The sequence below is a fragment of the Myxine glutinosa genome, chromosome 5 (assembly GCF_964187855.1).
Source record: "Myxine glutinosa chromosome 5, kmMyxGlut1.1, whole genome shotgun sequence".
Taxonomy (NCBI): domain Eukaryota; kingdom Metazoa; phylum Chordata; class Myxini; order Myxiniformes; family Myxinidae; genus Myxine; species Myxine glutinosa.
Window position 1 is genome coordinate 160,083,457 of NC_136265.1, and position 24,116 is coordinate 160,107,572.

The 24,116-nt window shown below is 40.7% G+C and overlaps 1 protein-coding gene across 3 annotated transcripts in view; it reads right to left on the minus strand.

The window, feature by feature from the left end:
• Positions 1–24,116, minus strand: part of SPATA20 (spermatogenesis associated 20) — a 150,376-nt gene that overhangs the window by 76,944 nt on the left and 49,316 nt on the right. For all 3 annotated transcript variants that reach the window (XM_078778946.1, XM_078778948.1, XM_078778947.1), the window contains 4 exons: positions 8,850–8,993; positions 4,480–4,681; positions 2,636–2,766; positions 352–456 (listed from right to left, as the gene is read on the minus strand). In XM_078778946.1, coding sequence (XP_078635072.1) covers positions 352–456; positions 2,636–2,766; positions 4,480–4,681; positions 8,850–8,993 — 582 coding nt within the window. The remainder of the gene's footprint in view (positions 1–351; positions 457–2,635; positions 2,767–4,479; positions 4,682–8,849; positions 8,994–24,116) is intronic.

A 24,116-nucleotide genomic window follows, 5' to 3' on the forward strand; every position in this document is an offset into this window, starting at 1 on the left:
GAAAGCTTAAAATCCCATCTGAAAGTTCAAAATCCCATCTGAAAGTTTAAAATCCCAACTGAAAGCTTAAAATCCCATCTGAAAGATGGCGTATCTAATTCCTGTATGCAAAGCACAAGGATGACAATTTATAGTTGGGCTGAGAAATGAACCTCGATGAGAGTTTCTACCTCTGATCAATATCCTGGTATTATATAGGACTTTGCCTTGGGATGCAGTAGCTTACAGGTTTGAGCCCCAACTAGTTCTCGGCTGATTTTCCGATTGTCTCAGAATATATTTGTCCTCAATGAAATAAAAGCTATTCCTTGAGCCTCAGCCAACTTTAGCTCTTGTGAACATTTGGCTTACTTGAAAGGCATGCGCGTAGGCCACTGCCAGCTGCGCTTGGTCATACAGCATCTTTTCAAAGTGCGGAACGTGCCACAAACCATCGGTGGAGTATCTGTGGAAACCCTGCAAGGAATGAAGATGGAAAACAGGACCCTGCTCAAGATCCAAAATAACTGGCTCGTCAGAAGGCAATTGTTTACTTGATTCATTGTTCGTTCTGTCCCATGAGACTGACATGATTATAAAGCAATGGCATAAATCGAACGCAATCATACGGGACTCCAATCGTCTATGGGAAAATGCGCAATAAATGTATCTTTCACCCCAGCTAAATAAAGTTTGCCGAGTATCTTGGCATGCCGTAGAAAACGTTTGGCATGGCATGCCTTGGCATGCCGTTTCTTTTCACAGTTTGTAGAACAAAACAGAAAATGTTAGGAGTAAGAAAGGCACATAAATTTGCTTCTGAGAGTTTGCTTCTGTATCCATCTTGTCCAGCCCCTGTGTGTCCTCCAACCCCTCATCCTTCTCCACATCCCTTATTCATCCAATTCTCCCTTTACTTTGTCCCTCAGCCCTGCTGTTGGTGTGTTTCCCCCCATCTCTTTATCCTGTTCCTTTTTTATGCCTCCGCCGACGATCATGTTTTCAGGTTGTCTGTCCGTCCATCCGTCCGTGATAAGTTTTCGTTACCGCGATAACTTGAGAACAGCTAAATGGATCTTAGCCAAACTTAGCACATGTATGTATAATGAGGTAAAGATGAAGGGATTCGATTTTGGGGTCACGAGGTCAAAGGCCAAAGGTCAGAAGTCATGTTAGGTAAACATCCTTTTACCGCGATAACTTGTGAACCAGTGATGGGATTCTGATCAAATTTGGTACACTTATGCAGAATGATGTAAAGATGAACTGATTAGATTTTAGGGTCAATAGGTCAAAGGTCAAAGTCTGGAATAGGTCTATAACTTGAGAACGGCTGAAGTAATCCAATTCAAACTTACTACAGGCATGTATCTATCTATAATTCCAGTAATCTCTGTATGTGTGTTTGTTTGTTTGTTTGTTTGTTTGTCTGTGACCGCTGTTTCTCGACAACCACGGGTCCGATATACTTTAAACTTGCCAGGTATATTGCTGGGGACCCGAGGATGTGCCTTTTCAAGGTTTCATATTAATCGGACAATTACTTACCGAGCTATGTCCAAAAAACGATTCAACCAATCAGAGAGCAGCGAGCTATCGCGTGTGCCGAACGTGGCGAACACACTCTGCCTCGGACGGCACATTTGAGAGCGTATTCATTTATTTCACGTTGGAAAACTATGTTGCCGTTAAACTATGTTTTAAAACTAATTAAAACTACTATCTATAATTCCACGGGTCCGATAAAAAACACCGTACTCGCAAGCCGTTCGCTTTGGACCAAACCATTTCATGTAAATAGAGGGGGGGGATTGTCACCGCTCGCAAGCCGTTCGCTTTGGACCAAACCATTTCATGTAAATAGAGGGGGGGGATATAATTTTAGATATATATATAGTACGGGCATGCCCTAGTATTGTATAATGATGTAAAAATGAACTGATTAGATTTTGAGGTCATAGGTCAAATCTGTAATAGGTCTATACCTTGAGAACGGCTGAAGTGATCCAATTCAAACTTAGTGCAGGTATGTATAATGATGTAAAGATTAAGTGATTATATTTTGTTGTCAAAGGTCAAAGGTCAAATCTGTAATAGGTCTATAACTCGAGAACGGCTGAAGTAATCTACTTCAAACTTGGTACAGGCATGTATAATATTGTAAAGATTAACTGATTATATTTTGGGGGTCCCGAGGTCAAAGGCCAAAGGTCAGAGGTCATGTCGGCCAAAAATGTGAGAACTTGTGAACAGTTGAAGAGATTTAAATTAAAACTTGGTGCAAGTATGTATAATGATGTAAACGTGAACCGATTAAAGTTTGGGGTCAATAGGTCAAAGGTCAACGGTCATGTCAGGTAACAATGTGCTAACTTGGGCACAGCTGAATGGATTTAAATCAAACTTGATACAAGTATTATAATGATGTAATAATGTGGGCGGAGGCATATGAGTCGATGTCGGGACATAGAAGAGTGCCGTTCTAGTTCTATTCTGTTCTATGTTCTAGCTCCTCCATGAGCCTCAACTTTGTATAAAAATAAATCCGAAAGATTAAAATGCCCACCTTCACTGGTGTTATTTGTAGTCTATCTGAAGGAAGAATGAAAAGTAGGGTGGCTACCTTGTATTTGAATCATGATGGGTGGATGGGTACCTGTCCAACGTGGTCACGCATGCCGCCGTGAGCCATCATGCGCAGCGTGTGCAGAGCCATTTCAAGTGCACGCACACCATCCACCGAATTGCGCTCCGAGGCCCAGAATCCCATGAGGAAGGCCAGGTTGGCTGGGGTGAGGCACAGACCTGGGCTGTAGAATGCATACACTCCAAAATAGTTCCCCTTAATGCTCACAGGAAATGGTGCGCAACGGCCTGTTTATGACCCCCATGTCTAAGGGACATTGTGTTCCTGCAAAAATGAAAGGGGCTTGATGCCACCATCAGCATAGTTTCCTCAAAATCAAAACAAAAGGTTTGAAGGAGGTCAAAATAAATAAATTAATCCATTGTTTTGGATAGGAGTGAAAGGAAGGGGAGGGTAAGAGGAGAGCAGGCTGTCACATTGCACTAGTTCAAGTTCATCCAAAATTAACTCTTTCTCTTTCATCAGATATCTCTGCAATCAATCCCCGAGTCCTGTTCCTCATTTTGCTTCGTTCGCTCCGCTCATCATTTTCCTTCATCGTTCATCCTCTTCTTATCTCCGCCAGCGAAGGTGGACGGGAGTTATGTTTTCATCCCTGTCTGTCTGTCTGTCTCTTTATGAGTAGGATATCTCAAAAGCATATTGACGGATTCGGCTGAAACTTGGTGGATAGGTTGGGTGTGTGACGAGGACGAATTGTTTAGACTTTGGTGAACGTACAATTTTTTTTACTGATTCTTCACCATTGAGAGATAGGGCCATAAGTGATATATAGCGTTATATTTCAAAAAGTTATGGACCATTTATAACAATGAGCTGTGGCTTACCATTTATACGAGTAACGATGATGTGTACAGTTTCGAAAGATTCCCATGTTTCATCAGCATCAGCTATTTTCACTCCACTGCCGGACGAAATCCTCAGCATGTTGACGCCATGTTGCTCTGTCTCTTGCTTTGATGTTCCAATTGACTCTTCCCCAATATTTGTCGATTTCATCCCTCCATCTTAGACGTGGCCTTCCCCTGTTCCTGTTGCCATCCATCGGTCTACATGTTGTTACTCATGTTGTCCACCTGTCATCTGTCCTTCTGCTAACATGTTCTGCCCATTTCCATTTCCTGAGTTTGATTATTTCTAAGATATCCTGAGTTTCGGTTTGTTCTCCGATCTATTGATTTGTCTGTCTATCTTTGTATGTAATACCAAACATATTACGTTCCATATTGTGTTGTGCTGTTGTTAGCTCTTTCTCCGTGTTTGGTGTTAATGCCCAGTTCTCTTCCCGATAGATGATAGTTGGAATAATACACCTGATTGAAAACTTTCCTTGTCAGACATATTGTTAAACTACCTCTCATGACGTTACCGACTTCTCCATATCATCTCCAGACAAGTTAGATTCTTCTCTTTATTTCTTCTTGTTGATTATTTTCCTTGTGGCTAACGCTTTGCCCCAGGTATACATATTCTTCTCCTTCTATTTGGTTTCCATTTACTATGATTTCTCCATGAGATGCAAGGCCCACACTTCATGCTGGTTTCAGAGAGTTCCCCGAGCATGGTTTCCATTTTCTCTCTAAGCTTCTTCTGCAACAACAATGTGTCATCTGCACATCTTAGATGGTTCTACTGTTCTCCATGAATGTTGACTCCCTTATCTTCCCACGGAAGTGTTTGAAATATATATTCCAGACATATTCCAGACAGGCAGTGAATCATTTAGGAGAGATTGTGTCACCGTTGTTGTCTTACTACTTTGTTGATGTTGATCTTACCACTTCCTATCTGCAGCGTTACTGTAGTTGTAGAAATATTTTTGCTAGAGTAAAAAAAAAAAAAAAAAAACTTACTTGGGGAAGGGAATTTAGGAGCCTCTCCGAAACCTCCGTGTTCTTCGTCGTAAAGGTCCGAAAGCTGCAAGAAGCATTTCTGAGAGACAGTCGAGGCCGATGGCATTTCTGCAGCATCCAGCGATCGAAGTCGTAAACCTTTCTGCATCTTGGACAGCATGCCCTCACCACAATCCACCATGGACTGTCTGTTCGTGCGCCACTGGATTGTGGAAAGGCAATATTGCTGGACAAATTAATTTGGCTTGGAGCAGTTTCATTTAACTACATTTTATATTTGACTTGGAGCAATTTCATTGAACCACATTTTATATTTGGCTTGGAGCAGTTTCATTTAACCACATTTTATATTTGGCTTGGAGCAGTTTCATTTAGCCACATTTTATATTTGGCTTGGAGCAATTTCATTTAACCACATTTTATATTTGGCTTGGAGCAATTTCATTTAACCACATTTATATTTGGCTTAGAGCAGTTTCATTTAACCACATTTTATATTTGGCTTGGAGCAATTTCATTTAACCACATTTTATATTTGGCTTGGAGCAATTTCATTTAACCCCATTTATATTTGGCTTGGAGCAGTTTCATTTAACCACATTATATATTTGGCTTGGAGCTATTTCATTTAACCACATTTTATATTTGGCTTGGAGCAGTTTCATTTAACCACATTTTATATTAGGCTTGGAGCAATTTCATTTAACCACATTTTATATTTGGCTTGGAGCAGTTTCATTTCACCACATTTTATATTTGCTTGGAGCACTTTCATTTCACCACATTTTATATTTGGCTTGGAGCAGTTTCATATAACCACATTATATATTTGGCTTGGAGCAATTTCATTTAACCACATTTTATATTTGGCTTGGAGCAGTTTCATTAAACCACATTTTATATTTGGCTTGGAGCAGTTTCATTTACCCATATTATATATTTGGCTTGGAGCAGTTTCATTTCACCACATTTTATATTTGGCTTGGAGCAGTTTCATTTAACCACATTTTATATTTGGCTTGGAGCAATTTCATTTAACTACATTTTATATTTGACTTGGAGCAATTTCATTGAACCACATTTTATATTTGGCTTGGAGCAGTTTCATTTAACCACATTTTATATTTGGCTTGGAGCAATTTCATTTAACCACATTTTATATTTGGCTTGGAGCAATTTCATTTAACCACATTTTATATTTGGCTTGGAGCAATTTCATTTAACCACATTATATATTTGGCTTGGAGCAGTTTAATTTACCCACATTTTATATTTGGCTTGGAGCAATTTCATTTAACCACATTATATATTTGGCTTGGAGCAGTTTCATTTAACTACATTTTATATTTGGCTTGGAGCAGTTTCATTTCACCACATTTTATATTTGGCCTGGAGCAATTTCATTTAACCACATTTTATATTTGGCTTGGAGCAGTTTCATTTCACCACATTTTATATTTGCTTGGAGCAGTTTCATTTCACCACATTTTATATTTGGCTTGGAGCAGTTTCATTCAACCACATTTTATATTTGGCTTGGAACAATTTCATTTAGACACATTTTATATTTGGCTTGCAGCAGTTTAATTTAACCACATTTTATATTTGGCTTGCAGCAGTTTAATTTAACCACATTTTATATTTGGCTTGGAGCAATTTCATTTAACCACAAGCCATTTGGCTTGGAGCAATTTCATTTAACCACATTTTATATTTGGCTTGGAGCAGTTTCATTTCACCACATTTTATATTTGCTTGGAGCAGTTTCATTTCACCACATTTTATATTTGGCTTGGAGCAGTTTCATTTAACCACATTTTATATTTGGCTTGGAGCAATTTCATTTAAGCACATTTTATATTTGGCTTGCAGCAGTTTAATTTAACCACATTTTATATTTGGCTTGGAGCAATTTCATTTAACCACAAGCCATTTGGCTTGGAGCAATTTCATTTAACCACATTTTATATTTGGCTTGGAGCAGTTTCATTTCACCACATTTTATATTTGCTTGGAGCAGTTTCATTTCACCACATTTTATATTTGGCTTGGAGCAGTTTCATTCAACCACATTTTATATTTGGCTTGGAACAATTTCATTTAGACACATTTTATATTTGGCTTGCAGCAGTTTAATTTAACCACATTTTATATTTGGCTTGCAGCAGTTTAATGTAACCACATTTTATATTTGGCTTGGAGCAATTTCATTTAACCACAAGCCATTTGGCTTGGAGCAATTTCATTTAACCACATTTTATATTTGGCTTGGAGCAATTTCATTTAACCACATTTTATATTTGGCTTGGAGCAATTTCATTTAACCACAAGCCATTTGGCTTGGAGCAATTTCATTTCACCACATTTTATATTTGGCTTGGAGCAATTTCATTTAACCACATTTTATATTTGACTTGGAGCAATTTCATTTAACCACATTTTATATTTGGCTTGGAGCAATTTCATTTAACCACATTTTATATTTGGCATGGAGCAGTTTCATTTCACCACATTTTATATTTGGCTTGGAGCAGTTTCATTTAACCACATTTTATATTTGGCTTGGATCAATTTCATTTAACCACATTTTATATTTGGCTTGGAGCAGTTTCATTTAACCACATTTTATATTTGGCTTGGAGCAGTTTCATTTAACCACATTTTAGATTTGGGTTGTAGCAATTTCATTTCACCACATTTTATATTTGGCTTGGAGCAGTTTCATTTAACCACATTTTATATTTGGCTTGGAGCAGTTTCATTTAACCACATTTTATATTTGGCTTGGAGCAGTTTCATTTAACCACATTTTATATTTGGCTTGGAGCAATTTCATTTAACCACATTTTATAATTGGCTTGGAGCAGTTTCATTTAACCACATTTTATATTTGGCTTGGAGCAGTTTCATTTAACCACATTTTATAATTGGCTTGGAGCAGTTTCATTTAATCACATTTTATATTTGGCTTGGAGCAGTTTCATTTAACCACATTTTATATTTGGCTTGGAGCAGTTTCATTTAACCACATTTTATATTTGGCTTGGAGCAATTTCATTCAACCACATTTTATATTTGGCTTGGAGCAATTTCATTTAACCACATTTTATATTTGGCTTGGAGCAGTTTCATTCAACCACATTTTATATTTGGCTTGGAGCAATTTCATTCAACCACATTTTAGATTTGGCTTGGAGCAATTTCATTTAACCACATTTTAGATTTGGCTTGGAGCAGTTTCCTTCAACCACATTTAATATTTGGCTTGGAGCAATTTCATTTAACCACATTTTATATTTGGCTTGGAGCAGTTTCATTCAACCACATTTTATATTTGGCTTGGAGCAATTTCATTCAACCACATTTTATATTTGGCTTGGAGCAATTTCATTTAACCACATTTTATATTTGGCTTGGAGCAATTTCATTCAACCACATTTTATATTTGGCTTGGAGCAGTTTCATTTAACCACATTTTAGATTTGGCTTGTAGCAATTTCATTTAACCACATTTTATATTTGGCTTGGAGCAGTTTCATTTAACCACATTTTATATTTGGCTTGGAGCAGTTTCATTTAACCACATTTTATATTTGGCTTGGAGCAGTTTCATTCAACCACATTTTATATTTGGCTTGGAGCAATTTCATTTAATCACATTTTATATTTGGCTTGGAGCAATTTCATTTAATCACATTTTATATTTGGCTTGGAGCAGTTTCATTTAACCACATTTTATATTTGGCTTGGAGCAGTTTCATTTAACCACATTTTATATTTGGCTTGGAGCAGTTTCATTCAACCACATTTTATATTTGGCTTGGAGCAATTTCATTTAATCACATTTTATATTTGGCTTGGAGCAGTTTCATTTAACCACATTTTATATTTGGCTTGGAGCAATTTCATTCAACCACATTTTATATTTGGCTTGGAGCAGTTTCATTTCACCACATTTTATAATTGGCTTGGAGCAATTTCATTCAACCACATTTTATATTTGGCTTGGAGCAGTTTCATTTAACCACATTTTATATTTGGCTTGTCAGGTTGTGCACTCCTGATGCAGCCGATTACATTTATGTTGTACAAACCACAAGTTTCTAGCCACTGGTTACGTCCGTCACTGCCCGATTTGATCTCACAACTGTTGTGCCATCGATGAAGGAATTGGCTTCTGTTGAAGGATGAGTGCCGGAAACAGATGGGCTTCGAAAATCATTCAACCCATTTCCCAAGAGTGATAATTTAAAAGAATTTCTCTAAGTGATTCATATAAAAATCCATATGTTTGGAAAGGTTTATATCCCCTACCAATGACCCAGGCTCCCCAAATCACATGACACAATGGTCCGTGCATCTATTTTTACCTCTTCGGAAATTCTTAGCAGCAGAGTTATAAATCCAGGATGAGACAAACGATCTTCTGGTGGGAAGTAAGTACCACCAACAAAGGGTTTGAGCTCTGGAGTTAGCCAAACACTCATAGGCCAACCGCCCCGTCCACATGTGGCCTGGAGAGGTGTAGATCAACAATCAATATGTGTTTTGTCTGATCGTATAACAACTGCAATAGAGCACTTCATCTTTTAAAACCATTATCCAGGGTCCGTGGAGTAATTTGTAAAACGTATCACATCTCAGACATCTCAGACATCAGGCAAATCCGAGTAAGTTTCATTTGAAACGGTTCCCAACATCACGAGGCAGGTGCTCAGATGGAAAACAAATAAAGCTCAAGACCACATAAGGTCTTCATAAAGTAGGGTGTCGATGGCACGTTCAGACATCCAGTTCCAAAGTTTATTTTCCCCTTATAACAATCGGCCTCAAAAATAGAAATGGTCAATCCGAGAGGTGACACAGACAAACGATGGTGCCTGTTTGCTGATATTGGGTGTTGTAAATTTAAGTAATAGATTGGTGTTGAATATTGCATCGATAAAACTAGAGCTGCCAAATAACTAATGAATAAAATTAGGAGTGCTGACTACTCCTTCCCTCTACCCTCGCCTCCCCCAACCCTGCAAACACCAGTGGACATAATCACCAGCTGCAACAAAAATGTTCTAAAATATTACTCAATTACACAACTTTTGATGCAATGTAAATATTGATCATTTCAAATATTTTGGGTTTCGTAATACTCATCATCATCTGTTATAGCGAACTCGGGTAAATGTGTAATGTAATTTTCTTTTTTTTTTCTTTTTTGTATACAAGATCGAGGCCCGTGTAAGAGCTAACATTAATCACAAAAAAACAAACGGACACATAGGACATACAATAAAGGGAGCGGGAGACAAGATGTGGAGAGAGAGGGAAGCACACAAGTACAACAGCAGAGAACATGGACATCGGGAGATCTGTGGGAGGGAGAGGGCTTGGAGGGGAGGAGGCACGGGAAGGGGGGCGGGGGGGGGTGGGAGAGGTATAAAACACATGGACACTGCAAGGACTTCCAGGAAAGAAATCGGTATTTCAAAAAAAAGTGGATCTGGGGTGAATTAACAGGGGTAGAAGAGATCAAGGTTTTGGATAAGGGAAGATAACAGATGGTGGTGAACAGCTGTTTTAAAGACCTGGAGGGAGACCTGTAATTAATTAAAGACCTGTAATACCACATTTATAAATTCGGGTTTATTACCTCCACCACCTAAGGTGGATGAAGGTTATGTTTTCACTCTTGTCTGTCTGGTTCTTTGTTACTTGCAAAATCGAAGATTTTTCAAGTGTATTGGTTGGTCTTGTACGTTATTCTGTCTGTCTGTTTGTCACTCGCCTACAGGTCACAATTCGAAATCGATTATAATGAAACTTTACCAAGCCGTGGAGGTAGTCACAACTGAGAAGCCTATTGATTTTGAGGTCAAAGGTCATCTTGAGGTCAAATTTCTAAAAACATCAATTTTCATCTGAAAAATAATCACTTTTAATCCGATTGACCTGAGCTTTGATTAAGATCGACAGTTTTAATCTTAATGCAATGCACAATTTGATGTATCCATGGCAACTTTTTGGGGTCTGTATGTGGATTTTGCAAGTATCATGATCTGCATGACGTCTTTCGTGTTTGTTTGTCTGTCTGTCTGTATGTTTGTCAACGAGATATCTCAATAAGTTGTGGATGGATTTGGACGAAATGTGGTGCAGAGGTTGGGCATATGACAAGGACGAAATGTTTAGATTTTGGTGAAGATCTGGATCCAATCATTTTTTGAGTGATTTTTTGATTGAGACCAAAAGCGATATACCCTGTATATAGCACGATATCTCAGGTTGTGGACGGATTCTTACGAAACTTGGTGGACCGGTTGGGTGTCTCACAAGGACAAATACATTCGATTTTGGTGAAGATCTGAATATGGATTCGGATATGAGAATTTGTTTTTTTTTTAAAGTGATTCTTCACCATTGGGAGATAGGGCTAAAACCAACATATAGCAGGATATCTCAAAGAATTGTGGACAGATTCGGACGAAACTTGGTGGACAGGTTGGGTGTCTGACGAGGACGATTCATTTCGATTTTGATGAAGATCTGAATATGGATTCGGATATGACAATAATTTCATTTTTAAAGTGATTTTCACCATTGAGTGATCGGGCTAAAACCAACATATAGCAGGATATCTCAAAACGTTGTGCACAGATTCGGACGAAACTTGGTGGACAGGTTGGGTGTCTGACAAGGACGATTCGATTTGATTTTGGTGAAGATCTGAATATGGATTCGGATATGAGAATTATTTAATTTTTTAGGTGATTCTTCACCATTGAGTGATAGGGCTAAAACCAACATATAGCAGGATATCTCAAAAAGTTGTGGACCGATTCGGACGAAACTTGGTGGACAGGTTGGGTGTCTGACAAGGACGATTCGATTTGATTTTGGTGAAGATCTGAATATGGATTCGGATATGAGAATTATTTAATTTTTTGGGTGATTCTTCACCATTGAGTGATAGGGCTAAAACCAACATATAGCAGGATATCTCAAAAGGTTGTGGACAGATTCGGACGAAACTTGGTGCACAGTTTGGGTGTGTGACATGGACGAATTGATTCAGTTTAGGTGAAGATTTGAATCCGGATCTAGATCTGAGAATTTTTAAAGTGATTATATTCACCGTTGAGTGTTGGGGCTAAAACCGATATCGAGCACGATATCTCAAAAAGTTATGGACGGATTCGGACGAAACCTGGTGAACGAGTTGGTTAGGTGACGAGGATAAGCTGATTAGATTTTGGTTCAGGTCTGAATCTAGATCCGGCCAATCAGTGGGATACAAAACATAAACTGTTCAGCCTGACGGAGGTCTCTACCGAGGCTCTACCGAGTGCCCTTCTAGTTTATACTGAGAGACAACAATGGTGAATAAGCAATTATTAGATGTGTATTATAAGGTGTCAATATAATTTGCCCTTTCAATCACACACCAAGTTGGATGCATCTTCCACTTTCATTCCAAGCGATTTTTGGGTGGGATGAACCACTTTCATTCCAAGCACGTTGCCAATACTAGAGCTTTCCTCGACGTGTGGCATCAAAAGCTGAGGGCTCATCCCTGGGTCACCTTCGCCTCGTGTTCTCTTTTTGTGCTGAAGCTGAGAAAATGTCGGCAATGACATCGGAAGCATTTCGCCAAAACCCTAAATTAAATGGTGGAAATGTGGTGCGCAGAATTTACCCACGCAAGAACGAGGCATCTTTAGGTCGCTCTTCTTTCTTTTTTTTGTATACAAGATCAAGGCTCGTGTAAGAGCTAACATTAATGACAAAAAGACAAACTGACACATAAAACATAAAACAAAGGGAGCGGGAGACAAGATGGGGAGAGAGAGGGAAGCACACGAGCACAATATTTGAGGGTAGGGACATCTGGAGATCTGTGGGAGGGAGAGGGCTTGGGGGGAGGAGGCATGGGAAGGGGGGTGGGGGTGGGAGAGGTAAAAAAAACAAAAAACACATGGACACAACTAGGACTTCCAGGAAAGAAGTCGGAATTTCAAAAAAGTGGATCTGGAGTGAATTAACAGGGGTAGAAAAGATCAGGGTTTTGGATTGGGGAAGATAAGAGATGGTGGTGAACAGCTGTTTTAAAGACCTGGAGGGAGGAGTGGGATTGAAGAGAGTGAGGGAGTTTGTTCCAGAGGCGGGAGAAAAGAGGAATGAAGGAGTGAAGGTGAGCAGAGAGTCTAGATTTCGGCAGTTTAACCATAAGAGTGTTGCTGGCAGATCTTGTGCGACCTGTAGGAATATTTGGGGGCAGAGCACAGACAGGGCTGGGGGAGCTAGGCCGGAGAGGAGTCAGTAGAAGACGGAAAGACCACCAACCTGCCTGCGGTGAGTGAGTGAAAGGCCCTTGGAGTTAACTTCATCGCGGGAGATTCCAATGATTCTGAAAGCTTTGGTTTCAACAGCGTGAAGCCGAGCTAGGTGTGAGGAAGGATCTTAAAATGCAGATGAGAACTTAATCCGAAACCATGGAGTTGGCAAATAAATTCATATTTATAGACTGGCTGAGGTTTGCAGAGGAGCCTGTACTCGTACAGTACAGAGGAGAACATTAGAACATACACCATTGTACGTGGACGAGCAATTTTGGCTCCAACGTATTCGATGATTTTACATGTTATATTAAGCCAATGAGAAACATTCGTTGAGCTCCTGAATGTGACGTTGGCATTGTGAATGCCAACGTCATTGTGAATGTGACGTTGTGATTGGCGTTGTGAATGTGACGTCCATGTGACGTTGGCAAAATGGCAGAATCTAAATTTCATTTACTAGTACACCCTAACAACTCTGAGAGGGGCAGAAAGGGTCATTCCTCTTTGGGGTATATAGATTACAGTCGATCTATGGACGGGTCTCAAGAACATTGGGTGTGTGTTCATTCAGCAAGTTTCTTGTGGAGAGATCACCAAGAGGTTTAAGCATTCGAGCAGGCACGCCACTCAAAACCGTTAATGAACGGCTGGCTTGGCAAGTGCTAGCTAGCTGCTTGGTAAAGGAGCACAACCCGAGCTTCTCCCTTTCAGTTTCGTATCAAACAGCAGGAGCGAGTTTCAAAAGTTCGCGACGAAAAATGCCACGGTAGCGGCAGAAAGGGCCATGTTATTAACCCAACATTTGTGGGGTACATAAAATACAGTAGATCTTCGCTCAGTTCTGGAAGTAAACCTTACTTCACAGATGTCGGGATTCCTCCAAATTTCTTCATTTAGTGTTCTAAAGAGCATTAGCGACTGTTTAAAAAGCTAAGCATACGTGTTTGTGGGTTATAAAAAAATTTGCTTCCTATTGCTCCCACAGAAACGCCATCTATATAATAATACCGTAAGGACTCGACTTTGTTATCCCTTTTACGCCGCACCCAGTGACCCGATGCCCACGGCACTAATGCATTTTCCATCTACGAACCGCGCTCTTTGTTTATCACGTACAGCCATACTCGAAAAATCTGAATTCGCCGACTTTGGGACCCAAAAGCATCCGATTATCGGCCGATACGACGCCATCTTACGACACCATCGTATTGGCGTCTGCTGGGCGAAGGCGATGCGAGCCGTCCGCTGATTGGACAGTCGAGTGGTGTGATGGGTGGTGTGAACCAAATGGTCTTTTTATTCCCCTGAACATTTTAAATTAGGATATATAAGGAAACGTCTTTATCGTCATTTTAATAAAGTTAAATGGAGTGACGTTGCGATACTCGGGGTGCGTTGCATAAATCCTCGTAACTCAGAGAGGTGTAGCAGGTGGCGAGATGTAAGGAAGCTTTTTTATTCCCTTGAACATTTGAAATTAGGATATATAAGGAAACGTCTTTATCGTCATTTTAATAAAGTTAAATGGAGTGACGTTGCGATACTCGGGGTGCGTTGCATAAATCCTCGTAACTCAGAGAGGTGTAGCAGGTGGCGAGACGTAAGGAAGCTTAAAGATAACGAGCTGAAAACAGACGAACAATATCCCTTCCGTGGATGTTCCACGGGTTTCACGTCTTTATCGTCATTTTAATAAAGTTAAATGGAGTGACGTTGCGATCAGTGAGTTGTACTTGAATACGAAGAGATAAAAGGATGGCATTGACTTCGAGACGGTACGTGATAGTTGGCTGCGGCTGGCTGATGCTGCGTTTTTTTTCTAAGTGCCATGGATGCTGATGGACATAATAAAGGTATCGGCTGATCTCTCATCGTAATGTTACCCGATGGAAATTAACTGTTTCTTTGTTTGTCATTTCCTGTGCAATAATGTCAAATTGATGTCAGACAGCCTTTTCTATTGACAGCTGCTCTCCTTTTCGATGGCATCGTCTATTGATATGCATGTTCTTCTTTCATATAATTTTACACATTCACAATCAGTATTTCAATTCTTGCAGACATTGGAAAGGAAGTTGACTCACAGGCCAACTCTCTGGCTCAATCACAGGCCGACGCACAGGCGATGTAATTGTGAGTAGCATTTTTGCACAAGTGAAAATTGATCTTTCTTCCTAACTCTTACTCAGACAAGCAAATCCCCTATGCCATCCATAATGGTACACTCTATCCATACACCACATCCTCCCTTCCGTGGATGTTCCACGGGTTTCACGGCTTTATCGTCATTTTAATAAAGTTAAATGGAGTGATGTTGCGATACTCGGGGTGCGTTGCATAAATCCTCGTAACTCAGAGAGGTGTAGCAGGTGGCGAGACGTAAGGAAGCTTAAAGATAACGAGCTGAAAACAGACGAACGATATGTCAATCTCTTTCTACACCGAACGGAAATAAAAGTATGAGAGCGGGAGCGGGCATGGCCTGAGCACTTCGAGCAGAGAGGACTGATTGGACTAAACTTAAAAAGAAAAAATTGGAGCTTAACGGAAGAAGAAGATCCCATGAGCGCTCCCCTATGCCATCCATAATGGTACACTCTATCCATATACTACATCCTCCCTTCCGTGGATGTTCCACGGGTTTCTGCTAGTCTATATAATAATAGCGTAAGGACTCGACTTTGTTATCCCTTTTACGCCGCACCCAGTGACCCGATGCCCAGGGCACTAAAGGATTTATGATCTACGAACCGCGCTCTTTGTTTATCACATACAGCCATACTCGAAAAATCTGAATTAGCCGACGTTGGGGCCCAAAAGCATCCGATTAACTGCCGATACGACGCCATCTTATTGGCGTCTGCTGGGTGAAGGCGAAGCAAGCCGTCCGCTGATTGGACAGTCGAAGGCAACAGCAAGCCGTCCACTGAGTGGACAATCCTGAGCATGCATTTGTGCTGGTGTCGTCGATCGCGGTGTACGCTTCGTACTGCTCTGCCTTGACATTGACGCTTACCAATGCGCCAGTATGGGGCTAATTCCAGTCGATTTACTAATCCGTTCATTTTTTTAAAGTCTATGGTTCTACTGCTGTTCCTTTCCATTGACACATACCACTGCGCCAGTGTGGCCAGAGTGGTGCTATGCCGATTCCTATTACGAATCCATTCATTTTTCAAAAGTATATCGTAGCGTTGTCATGTAAGTAGATTGCAATAAATACGTTGTTCATATACGCACTCTTCATTCTCATCTTTCTTCCTAACTCTTACTCGGACAAGCAAATCCCCTATGCCATCCATAATGGTACACTCTATCCATACACCACATCCTCCCTTCCGTGGATGTTCCACAGGTTTCGGATAGTTATAACTATAAAGCTATTTATACACGTTATCCCTGCAGGGAAAACGCCTTGGGGGAAGTGGGACATTATTAGTATAATATATTGTTTTGTAATAACATTAATAACACGCGATTATCATTAATTTTGTTATTAAAAGCGTCTTTGGAAAAACGCCACGATAAATCTTCTTTGGAAATACGCCACGATAAAGCTAATTTAACATTTATATACACCTCAACGTGCAACCCCATTGACAGCAATGGCGGAGAAAACCCGCTCGGGGGGGAAAAAACCCTTGGGGAGGGGGGGGGGGGAAATGAATGCGCTTCAACCTTCATTGTGTAACCCTTCGTCATCCTGTCAAGTTTGGCTGAGGTTGGATAAGTAACGACAGAATGTATTGGCGTCAAAAATTCATCAGACAGACACAAATGGCGTATTTTAGTATGATGATTATTTTGCGGACACACATTGCGACCCTGCGGAATTGCTAAAAAAGTGAACCAAATCACGATGGAGTAGCTCTCCTAGCAGTAGATTTGTGGGTTTCAGTTTGCTCACTTTTTAGTGAACGTAAAAAGTGGACCATATTGGCTTCCAGAGATGAGGAGACATCATCAGTTGTTCACTTCTTCATCTTCTTCCTTCGTATGCGACACAAGACAATGCTACCCCGTATGCGGGGTAGCATTGGCTGTGTGGCTGATGCAATGCCCTTCGTAGGTTAGGGCAAGATTTTTTATTTGTTGAGGATGCAAGTGATAGCTTGTGAAGGGTGCTGCTCTTCACAGAGGACACGGTGGAATCTTTAACGTCCACCAACACAAGTTAGAACCACTTTTAGAGGCCATTTTTCCCCACAGAGCAGGGGTTGGCCTTTGTCAGTCCCCTTTTTGAAGCAATGTTTTATGGTCCAGATGCCCTTCCTGCCGCCAACCCTGTTAGTCGCCCCTTGCAACACACAGGGAATTACCAGTTAACTGGTACTCAATTTGCCAACCTTGGAAGGATGACAGGCTGAGTCAACCCCTCTGGTGTTAATTCAGCGATCGACCGGGATTTGAACCCAGGATCCAAGGATCCCAAGCCGGCACCCTAACCGCAAAGCCAACACCAGGCTATCACCAACACAAGTTAGGTTGGTGACAAATTTTTACCGAATGGGACCACTGACCTTTCACCTTTTGCGTCTTGCCACCATTAGCTAATCAGTTCATCTTTGCATTGTAATACAGTCCATACTTGTACCAATATCTTTGTTCTTTGGTCCTTTCACATTTCTTTGTACTTTTTCATATTTCTAACTATTCATTCTAATTCTTGCTTTTTATTTTCTTTTAGCTATTTTACTCTATATTTCTCTCTTTCTTTATCTATCTGTCTAAGGAGAAGTGAATTAATGCAGAAAGTTTTCTGTAAAGCTCACTTGGTTGCACCTGGATGGGTTTAAGGGTTGTGGAGTCATGCGTGAAACCCGAATCCTATCTAGGTTACTCTTGATGACTCCATCTTTGCTCTTTACTTATTCGGGTTCCTTTTGATGACTCCATTACAGTATTTGGTTTTCCTCTTGATTAAGTTATTGCGGTAACAAAAAAGACCTATCACGGACGGACGCACACATGCATGCCTCTGGAGACTTGATTGGCGGAGGCATAAAAAAAAAGAAGAAGCCGATACTTCGATGGACTACAACGTGACCGACATCATTACCCTCGCCTGAGGAGAGGGTATTACATTTGAGCCAGTTGGTCTGTTTGTCTGTTTGTTTGTCTGTTTGTCTGTCTCTGCAACCGTTGGTCCGATTGACAGGAAATTTTCACCATAGGTGCAACTCCATCTGTAGAATTTTTTCATGATAATTATGACGTCATAATGATCACGTCACACGGTCACGTGATTCGGCCGCCATCTTGGAAAAACCGAAAACATTTGCACCTCTTTTTCTCTGAAAGCGCTGAATAGAAAAAATTGAGACATGGCTCATTGGGAAGAACTCTCCATGGGGAATAAAATATGTTAATGATGATGTCATAGATGCCCCCATTATGACGTTGTGGGGGATACCCCATAGAGGCATAATATTCACTAGCACGGGACCAGTGGGTCTATTGACGGTATGGTCGTGGCGTGCGCTCGGGTGTTGGAGCCACGCCCCTTTAAGAGGCTCGGGCGGAAGTCATGGGAGATATAAAAAGACATGAGTTCCGGTCGGGTTTCATTGCTGCGGAAATAAAGGAGCCTTGAACAAGTCAAGAAGTTTTTACCCTCTCGTTGTCCGCAACTCCGACAACGTCATAATTCGACAAGTACAAAACTTCATATGATCACGATGAAATTTCTTGAGCATAATCTCGGAATAAATTAGTGGAGAAAAAGAATAATTATGACGTCATCAGTCACGTGGTTCAGACGCACCATATTTGTTTCAACACAAAAGCCTTAAAAACCACTGATAATACATCCTGGCGAGGGTCTGCAATCTCTGATTGCTTTTTCTTGTTTGGGATTGCAATTTGCCTTTGACATGGGCGTAGGAAAATGCAACGTTAATACTGGCACCATCAATTAATATCCCCAGAATATTTCTCATAGTCAGGTGTTTTCCAGGAGGCTGGTCAATTAGCCGTAGATGAACAATTAATTTCCTTGCCTTCGAGTGCACAGACAGTAAAAGCATTTTTCTCGAGCTTTTAAAGCTCCATTTATAAATACAGCATTTATTTGTTACTTGCTGTCTCAGAGAGTTGCTCTCTCAACTGCACTTCACCTCCAGAAGTCCATTCCTTTAAGTGTAAAAATTCACTTTCATTTCAAATTATATACCATTCGCTCCGAGGAAACTTCTTAAACCGAATATGCTTCTCAATCACCGCGATTGACGTGCCGTGCAATTTGCCGAGAGAAGCCACCCGGTCTTTGTGCTGCCTGAAGGATTTTGGACATTGTGGATTGCAGAACAATTTTCCGATCCACCTTGAGGATTTGAGGTTGCAGGAACTGGGTCTGTTATTAGCGTCAAATCTTTGACGTGCGTCCAATGCCTGAATCGACGCCTCCTTAAGAGCAATCGGGCCTGCATTCATTTATTTAACCCTTCAGGCAATCCAAGATGGGGACCTTTTCCTCAAATTCTACAAATACCAATATACACTTATAAACCAGCAACATAAAGCTCTTATATTCGATAATTTCTTGAAATGGGATTGCAAGGCAACGTGACCTACTGTTTTTCAAGCATCTAGGGTTATTCTCAATGAAACAAATTAAGAACCCTATGAAGTATTTTTAACACATTTTGTTGAGAAAATGGGCCACAGAGCAGCCTGTGTGTGATAACGTATTTGGTGGCTAAATGGTGGTTTAAAAAAAATTGGGGCTCGCCTGTTTAGAGTTTCCATCTTCGTGTTCACCTCATATGGGATGCTGTGATAACATGTTCAAATCCCATACATTGCATTGATTTGTCCATTGTCTACCTACTTGTGTCCTTGTAATCCATGTCAAAGTGCATTGATGTGCCAGTCTACTAATGTACAACACAGACCAGACTCCAAAGACATCCAGGTGATGTACAGTCACGTGAAAAAGTAAGTACACCCCATGTAAAGTTTTGACTTTTTCAACATATTTTAACATACAGCTATTTGATCTTCATTTCAACAATATTGATAGATATAGGTGATATAATATAACAAATATCATGAAACATTTACATTTTGTAGTCCATTGTATCTATCTATAATTCCAGCAATCTCTGTGTGTCTGTCTGTGTGTCTGTGTGTCTGTGACCGCTGTTTCTCGACAACCACGGGTCCGATATACTTGAAACTTGCCAGGTATATTGCTGGGGACCCGAGGATGTGCCTTTTCAAGGTTTGTAATTAATCGGACAAGTACCTACCGAGCTATGTCCAAAAAACGCTTCAACCAATCAGAGAGCAGCGAGCTATCACGTGTGCCGAACCGTTAATGCAATGCAAGCGTTAATGCGTTAATGCAAGGCTTTTCTTTTTTTCCCTCTTCTCTTTCTACTTTTCCTTGCGATTAAATTGCAAACAGCCAAAATACGTTGGCGCTAATTGAATAATTGGCCATTAACACTAAAATAATCGTAACTGCGATATGCCAACTTCCGGACAGTGCAGCCTTCCATGTTGTTGTTGTTTGCAGCAGCTGTTTGCAGCAAGGCAAGGCTTTTCAACTATGTTGCCGTTAAACTATGTTTTAAAACGAATTCAAACTGCGATTAAATTAAAACGATTCATCCTAACTGCGATTTGCGAACTTCCGGACAGTGACGACTTATCTTCCGGCAGCCAATCACAGAACGCTCTGTTGCGTAGGCGTGGCCGATGTGAGACGAGCGGAGCTGAGCGCGTTACGAGCTGACCGCCATTACGGTACGTAATTCGATTTCTTATGCGCATTATTTCTCCCAATTCAGTCAGAGCGAAGGGCGGAAGCGAAGAGCGTTGCTTTTTTTGTTTACGGGCGTACGGGCGGGGTAGAGCGTACGGGTAGCGTTTTTTTTTTTTTTTGGCCACGGAACGGGCACCCACGTACGGGCAATGCCCTAGTAAAGATAAAGGTTACAATGACAGTGGCACCATGCTTGTATACTTTATATATATATATATATATTTTGAATCGGGCCGATTGATAAACATCAAATTTAGATATCCCAAAAAATTAAAAACTATTTATAAAAAGTTACTTTTCGATGGTGAAATATGCATTTGTGTATGTGAAATATGCAAATATGAAATATGCACCATACTTAGGTTTATCATGATGTCCAAAACCACCTTATAGTCCAAGAGCATTAGCACCAAATAAGGTGAAACCCGGAACAAATTCAAACAAAGCTGAAAATTTCAGGATATGTTCAGAAAACTGTCCTGAATAACATACTAAAAGACCCCAGACATCCCCCTTGTGCTTCAGTGGAAATTCAAGATGGCGTCCAAAATGGCGGCAATTTTGGCATTTTATCATATTACCACCTAAAAACATGATAGAAATGCAAACAGGGTGTCAAAATACATGTTTTCAAGCACGAGGATTGTTTTAAAGATTACATTATGAGTTTATAGGATTTATATGTGTCATTTTCAAGGTCAAATGATATTTATCAAGGTCATTGTTGGCCAAAAACGGCCGTAACTCTGAAACATATTATCTAGGCTCTTAGGACATAGGTTTATTCTATTATAGGTTTATACTAAGTTTATTTTATAATATGTCTTATTCCCACTGGGCGACGCGATGGTATTGTGACGTCATAGGTGAATGACGTCATAGGCGAATGATGTCACGCTAGATGACCTGACTTCTCAGTAGTAGTCTCACGTCACGGTGTTGTCACTTTTAGCATCATCATCACAAATCAATGTATTTGATTGTGATAGAGAAATGAACAAACTGTATCTAAAGTACTCAAGAACATACTACTGGTAAGTTTATGATTTTTGGCACATTGTGTCTCCGCTAAAACGTTATGCGCTTGACCTTGCTTGAATTGTGTTGCTTGTGCCAAGGACAATCTAAAAAAGAAATATATGATATATCCGCTATGATAGAAACTAGTAGCAAAATCGCACTCAAACGAAGGAAACCCTTCAGCAATGTTCAGACCATTGAATATAAGGACAGTGTTTCGAAACGAGCAAGAGAAAGATTCCTAGTATCATGTTTCTGCATACATATTTGTCTGCATACATTTTCAAGCATTAACTTTCCTTTGACTTTACTAACTCTACATTTGTTTGTCTTTCACAGATGGCGTCGTGTGTAATATGTCAAGAAAATTTGGGAAGTAGTTACGTCTGTGTTGAAGAGAGGGGGCGCAGGACTCTGGTGGAAGCAAGTTTGAAAAGACAAGATGGACTCCACGACCTGTTTCAGTCGGCAGACCCTCTGCAAGTGCACGCTGCTTGTCGCAAAGGGAACACCCGCGAAACCAGCATTAAGGCAGCGAAGCGAAAGGCGCGTGGGGAACCATCTGAGGATGATGTTGCACCAGCCACACTAAGATCCAGAACCAACGTCTTTAATATAGTAAGTGACTGCTTATATTGTGCTGAGGTGATAGAAACAAGTAGCAAAATCGCACTCAAACGAAGGAAACCCTTCAGCAATGTTCAGACCATTGAATATAAGGACAGTGTTTCGAAACGCGCAAGAGAAAGATGTGATGAGTGGGGCAACAAAGTTGCCAAGAGAATAGATGCTGTCATAGATTTGGTAGCAGCTGAGGCCAAATACCATAGAGCCTGTGGTGTTGAGTTCTTTACTAATACTGAGAAAACACAATCCGTTGGCAAACCAGCTGACGCTGTAAGAGATTATGCCTTCAATACACTCTGTTCATTTATAGATGAGAATGATGAATGTCAGTTTTCTATTTCGGTGCTCATGGAACATATGGAAACGTTTCTTCAAGGTGAAGAAGGGTATTCCATCAAATACTTCAAACAGAAGCCGAACGAACGTTATGGTGAAGACATCATCATCACAAGTATCCCTGGAAAGACAAGCATTGTCAGTTTTCGTGACCCTGCGCACCGGATCCTTCGTGAAAAGTGGGTGACCGACAGAACAACTGGGAATTATAACGAAAATGATCGAATAATTGAAATGGCTGCATCAATTATTCTTGATGATATTCGCTTATCAATTTATGATCTCACTGAATACCCCACAATGAAAGACACTGAGAATGGTAACACCTTGATTCCTGACTCACTAAAGCGTTTCTTGCAAAAATTGCTAGATCTGAAGGATAAACAGTCTAGAGTTGTAAACAGACGGTGCACGACCATAGCCCATTCCATCATTTCAACCTGCAGGCCGAGGTCATTTAGCTCACCATTGCTACTTGCCATTGCATTGTACATACATCGCAACTACGCCTCACGTGAGCTGATAGATATCCTGAGCAGTATCACCTTTGCTGACGATTACAAGGGAGTGCAACGCTTTGAGAATAGTCTAATACCCACTTGCGAACCTTCCTATGGCTTGAATGGTTTTACGCAATTTGTGTTTGACAATGCGGACTTCAACGTAGCTACGCTGACCGGTCACAACACATTTCATGCTATGGGTGGAATAGCATGTGTAACTCCTTACGGAACAGTGGATAAGTCGCCCATCAAGCGCACAGCGAAAGCACCATCAAAAGAGCTATTAGGTACATTTGCGCAAATCCCCATCAAGACTTACAGCAAACCGCCAGTTCCTGGGCTTCAGTGTGTAACAGTTGAGTCTCTGAACATTTCTGACAGTCAAATTCTTCAAGCGACAGCTTTTGATTTGGTTTGGATGCTTGGGTATGTGTTGAACCTATCATCTCGAGTTCCTTGGAGTGGATTCATGAAAACTGTTGTGAGGAATGTCGAGTTTCATACCTCCAGAATTGAAACTCTCCCCTTCATCAATCTTGATCCTAGTAACCCCAGCACCATCTACTCTGCACTGTGTTTTGCCCAAGAACAAAGTGAAAAACATGATCTGAAAATCTGTCCTGTAACTTTTGATCAGCCTTTGTTCCAGAAGGCTTCAGAAATAGTTGCTGCTTCCAACGACTTGGACAAAGTGATTGTTCGACTTGGTGGATTTCATCTTCTGATGTCATATCTTGGTAGTATAGGCCACATCATGTCAGGGAGTGGGTTAGCGGAACTGTGGGGAAGAGTGTATGCCAATGGGTCTGTGGTACACATGCTGACTGGCCATGCTTACTCTCGAGCAGTGTGGGCTCACATTCTCTCCTTGTGAGCTCTCATGAGTGTCCTGCTGGAGAAGTCTGACTCGTTAAACCAGACTGACAGAGAACACCTGGCCTGTGTGCACGACAACACTTTTCACCAAGATGTAGGCACTGCTAATGTAGAAGAGGACGAAATTGTTACGCAGTTCCACCAACTACTGTCACAACAGCTTGACCAAGCAGC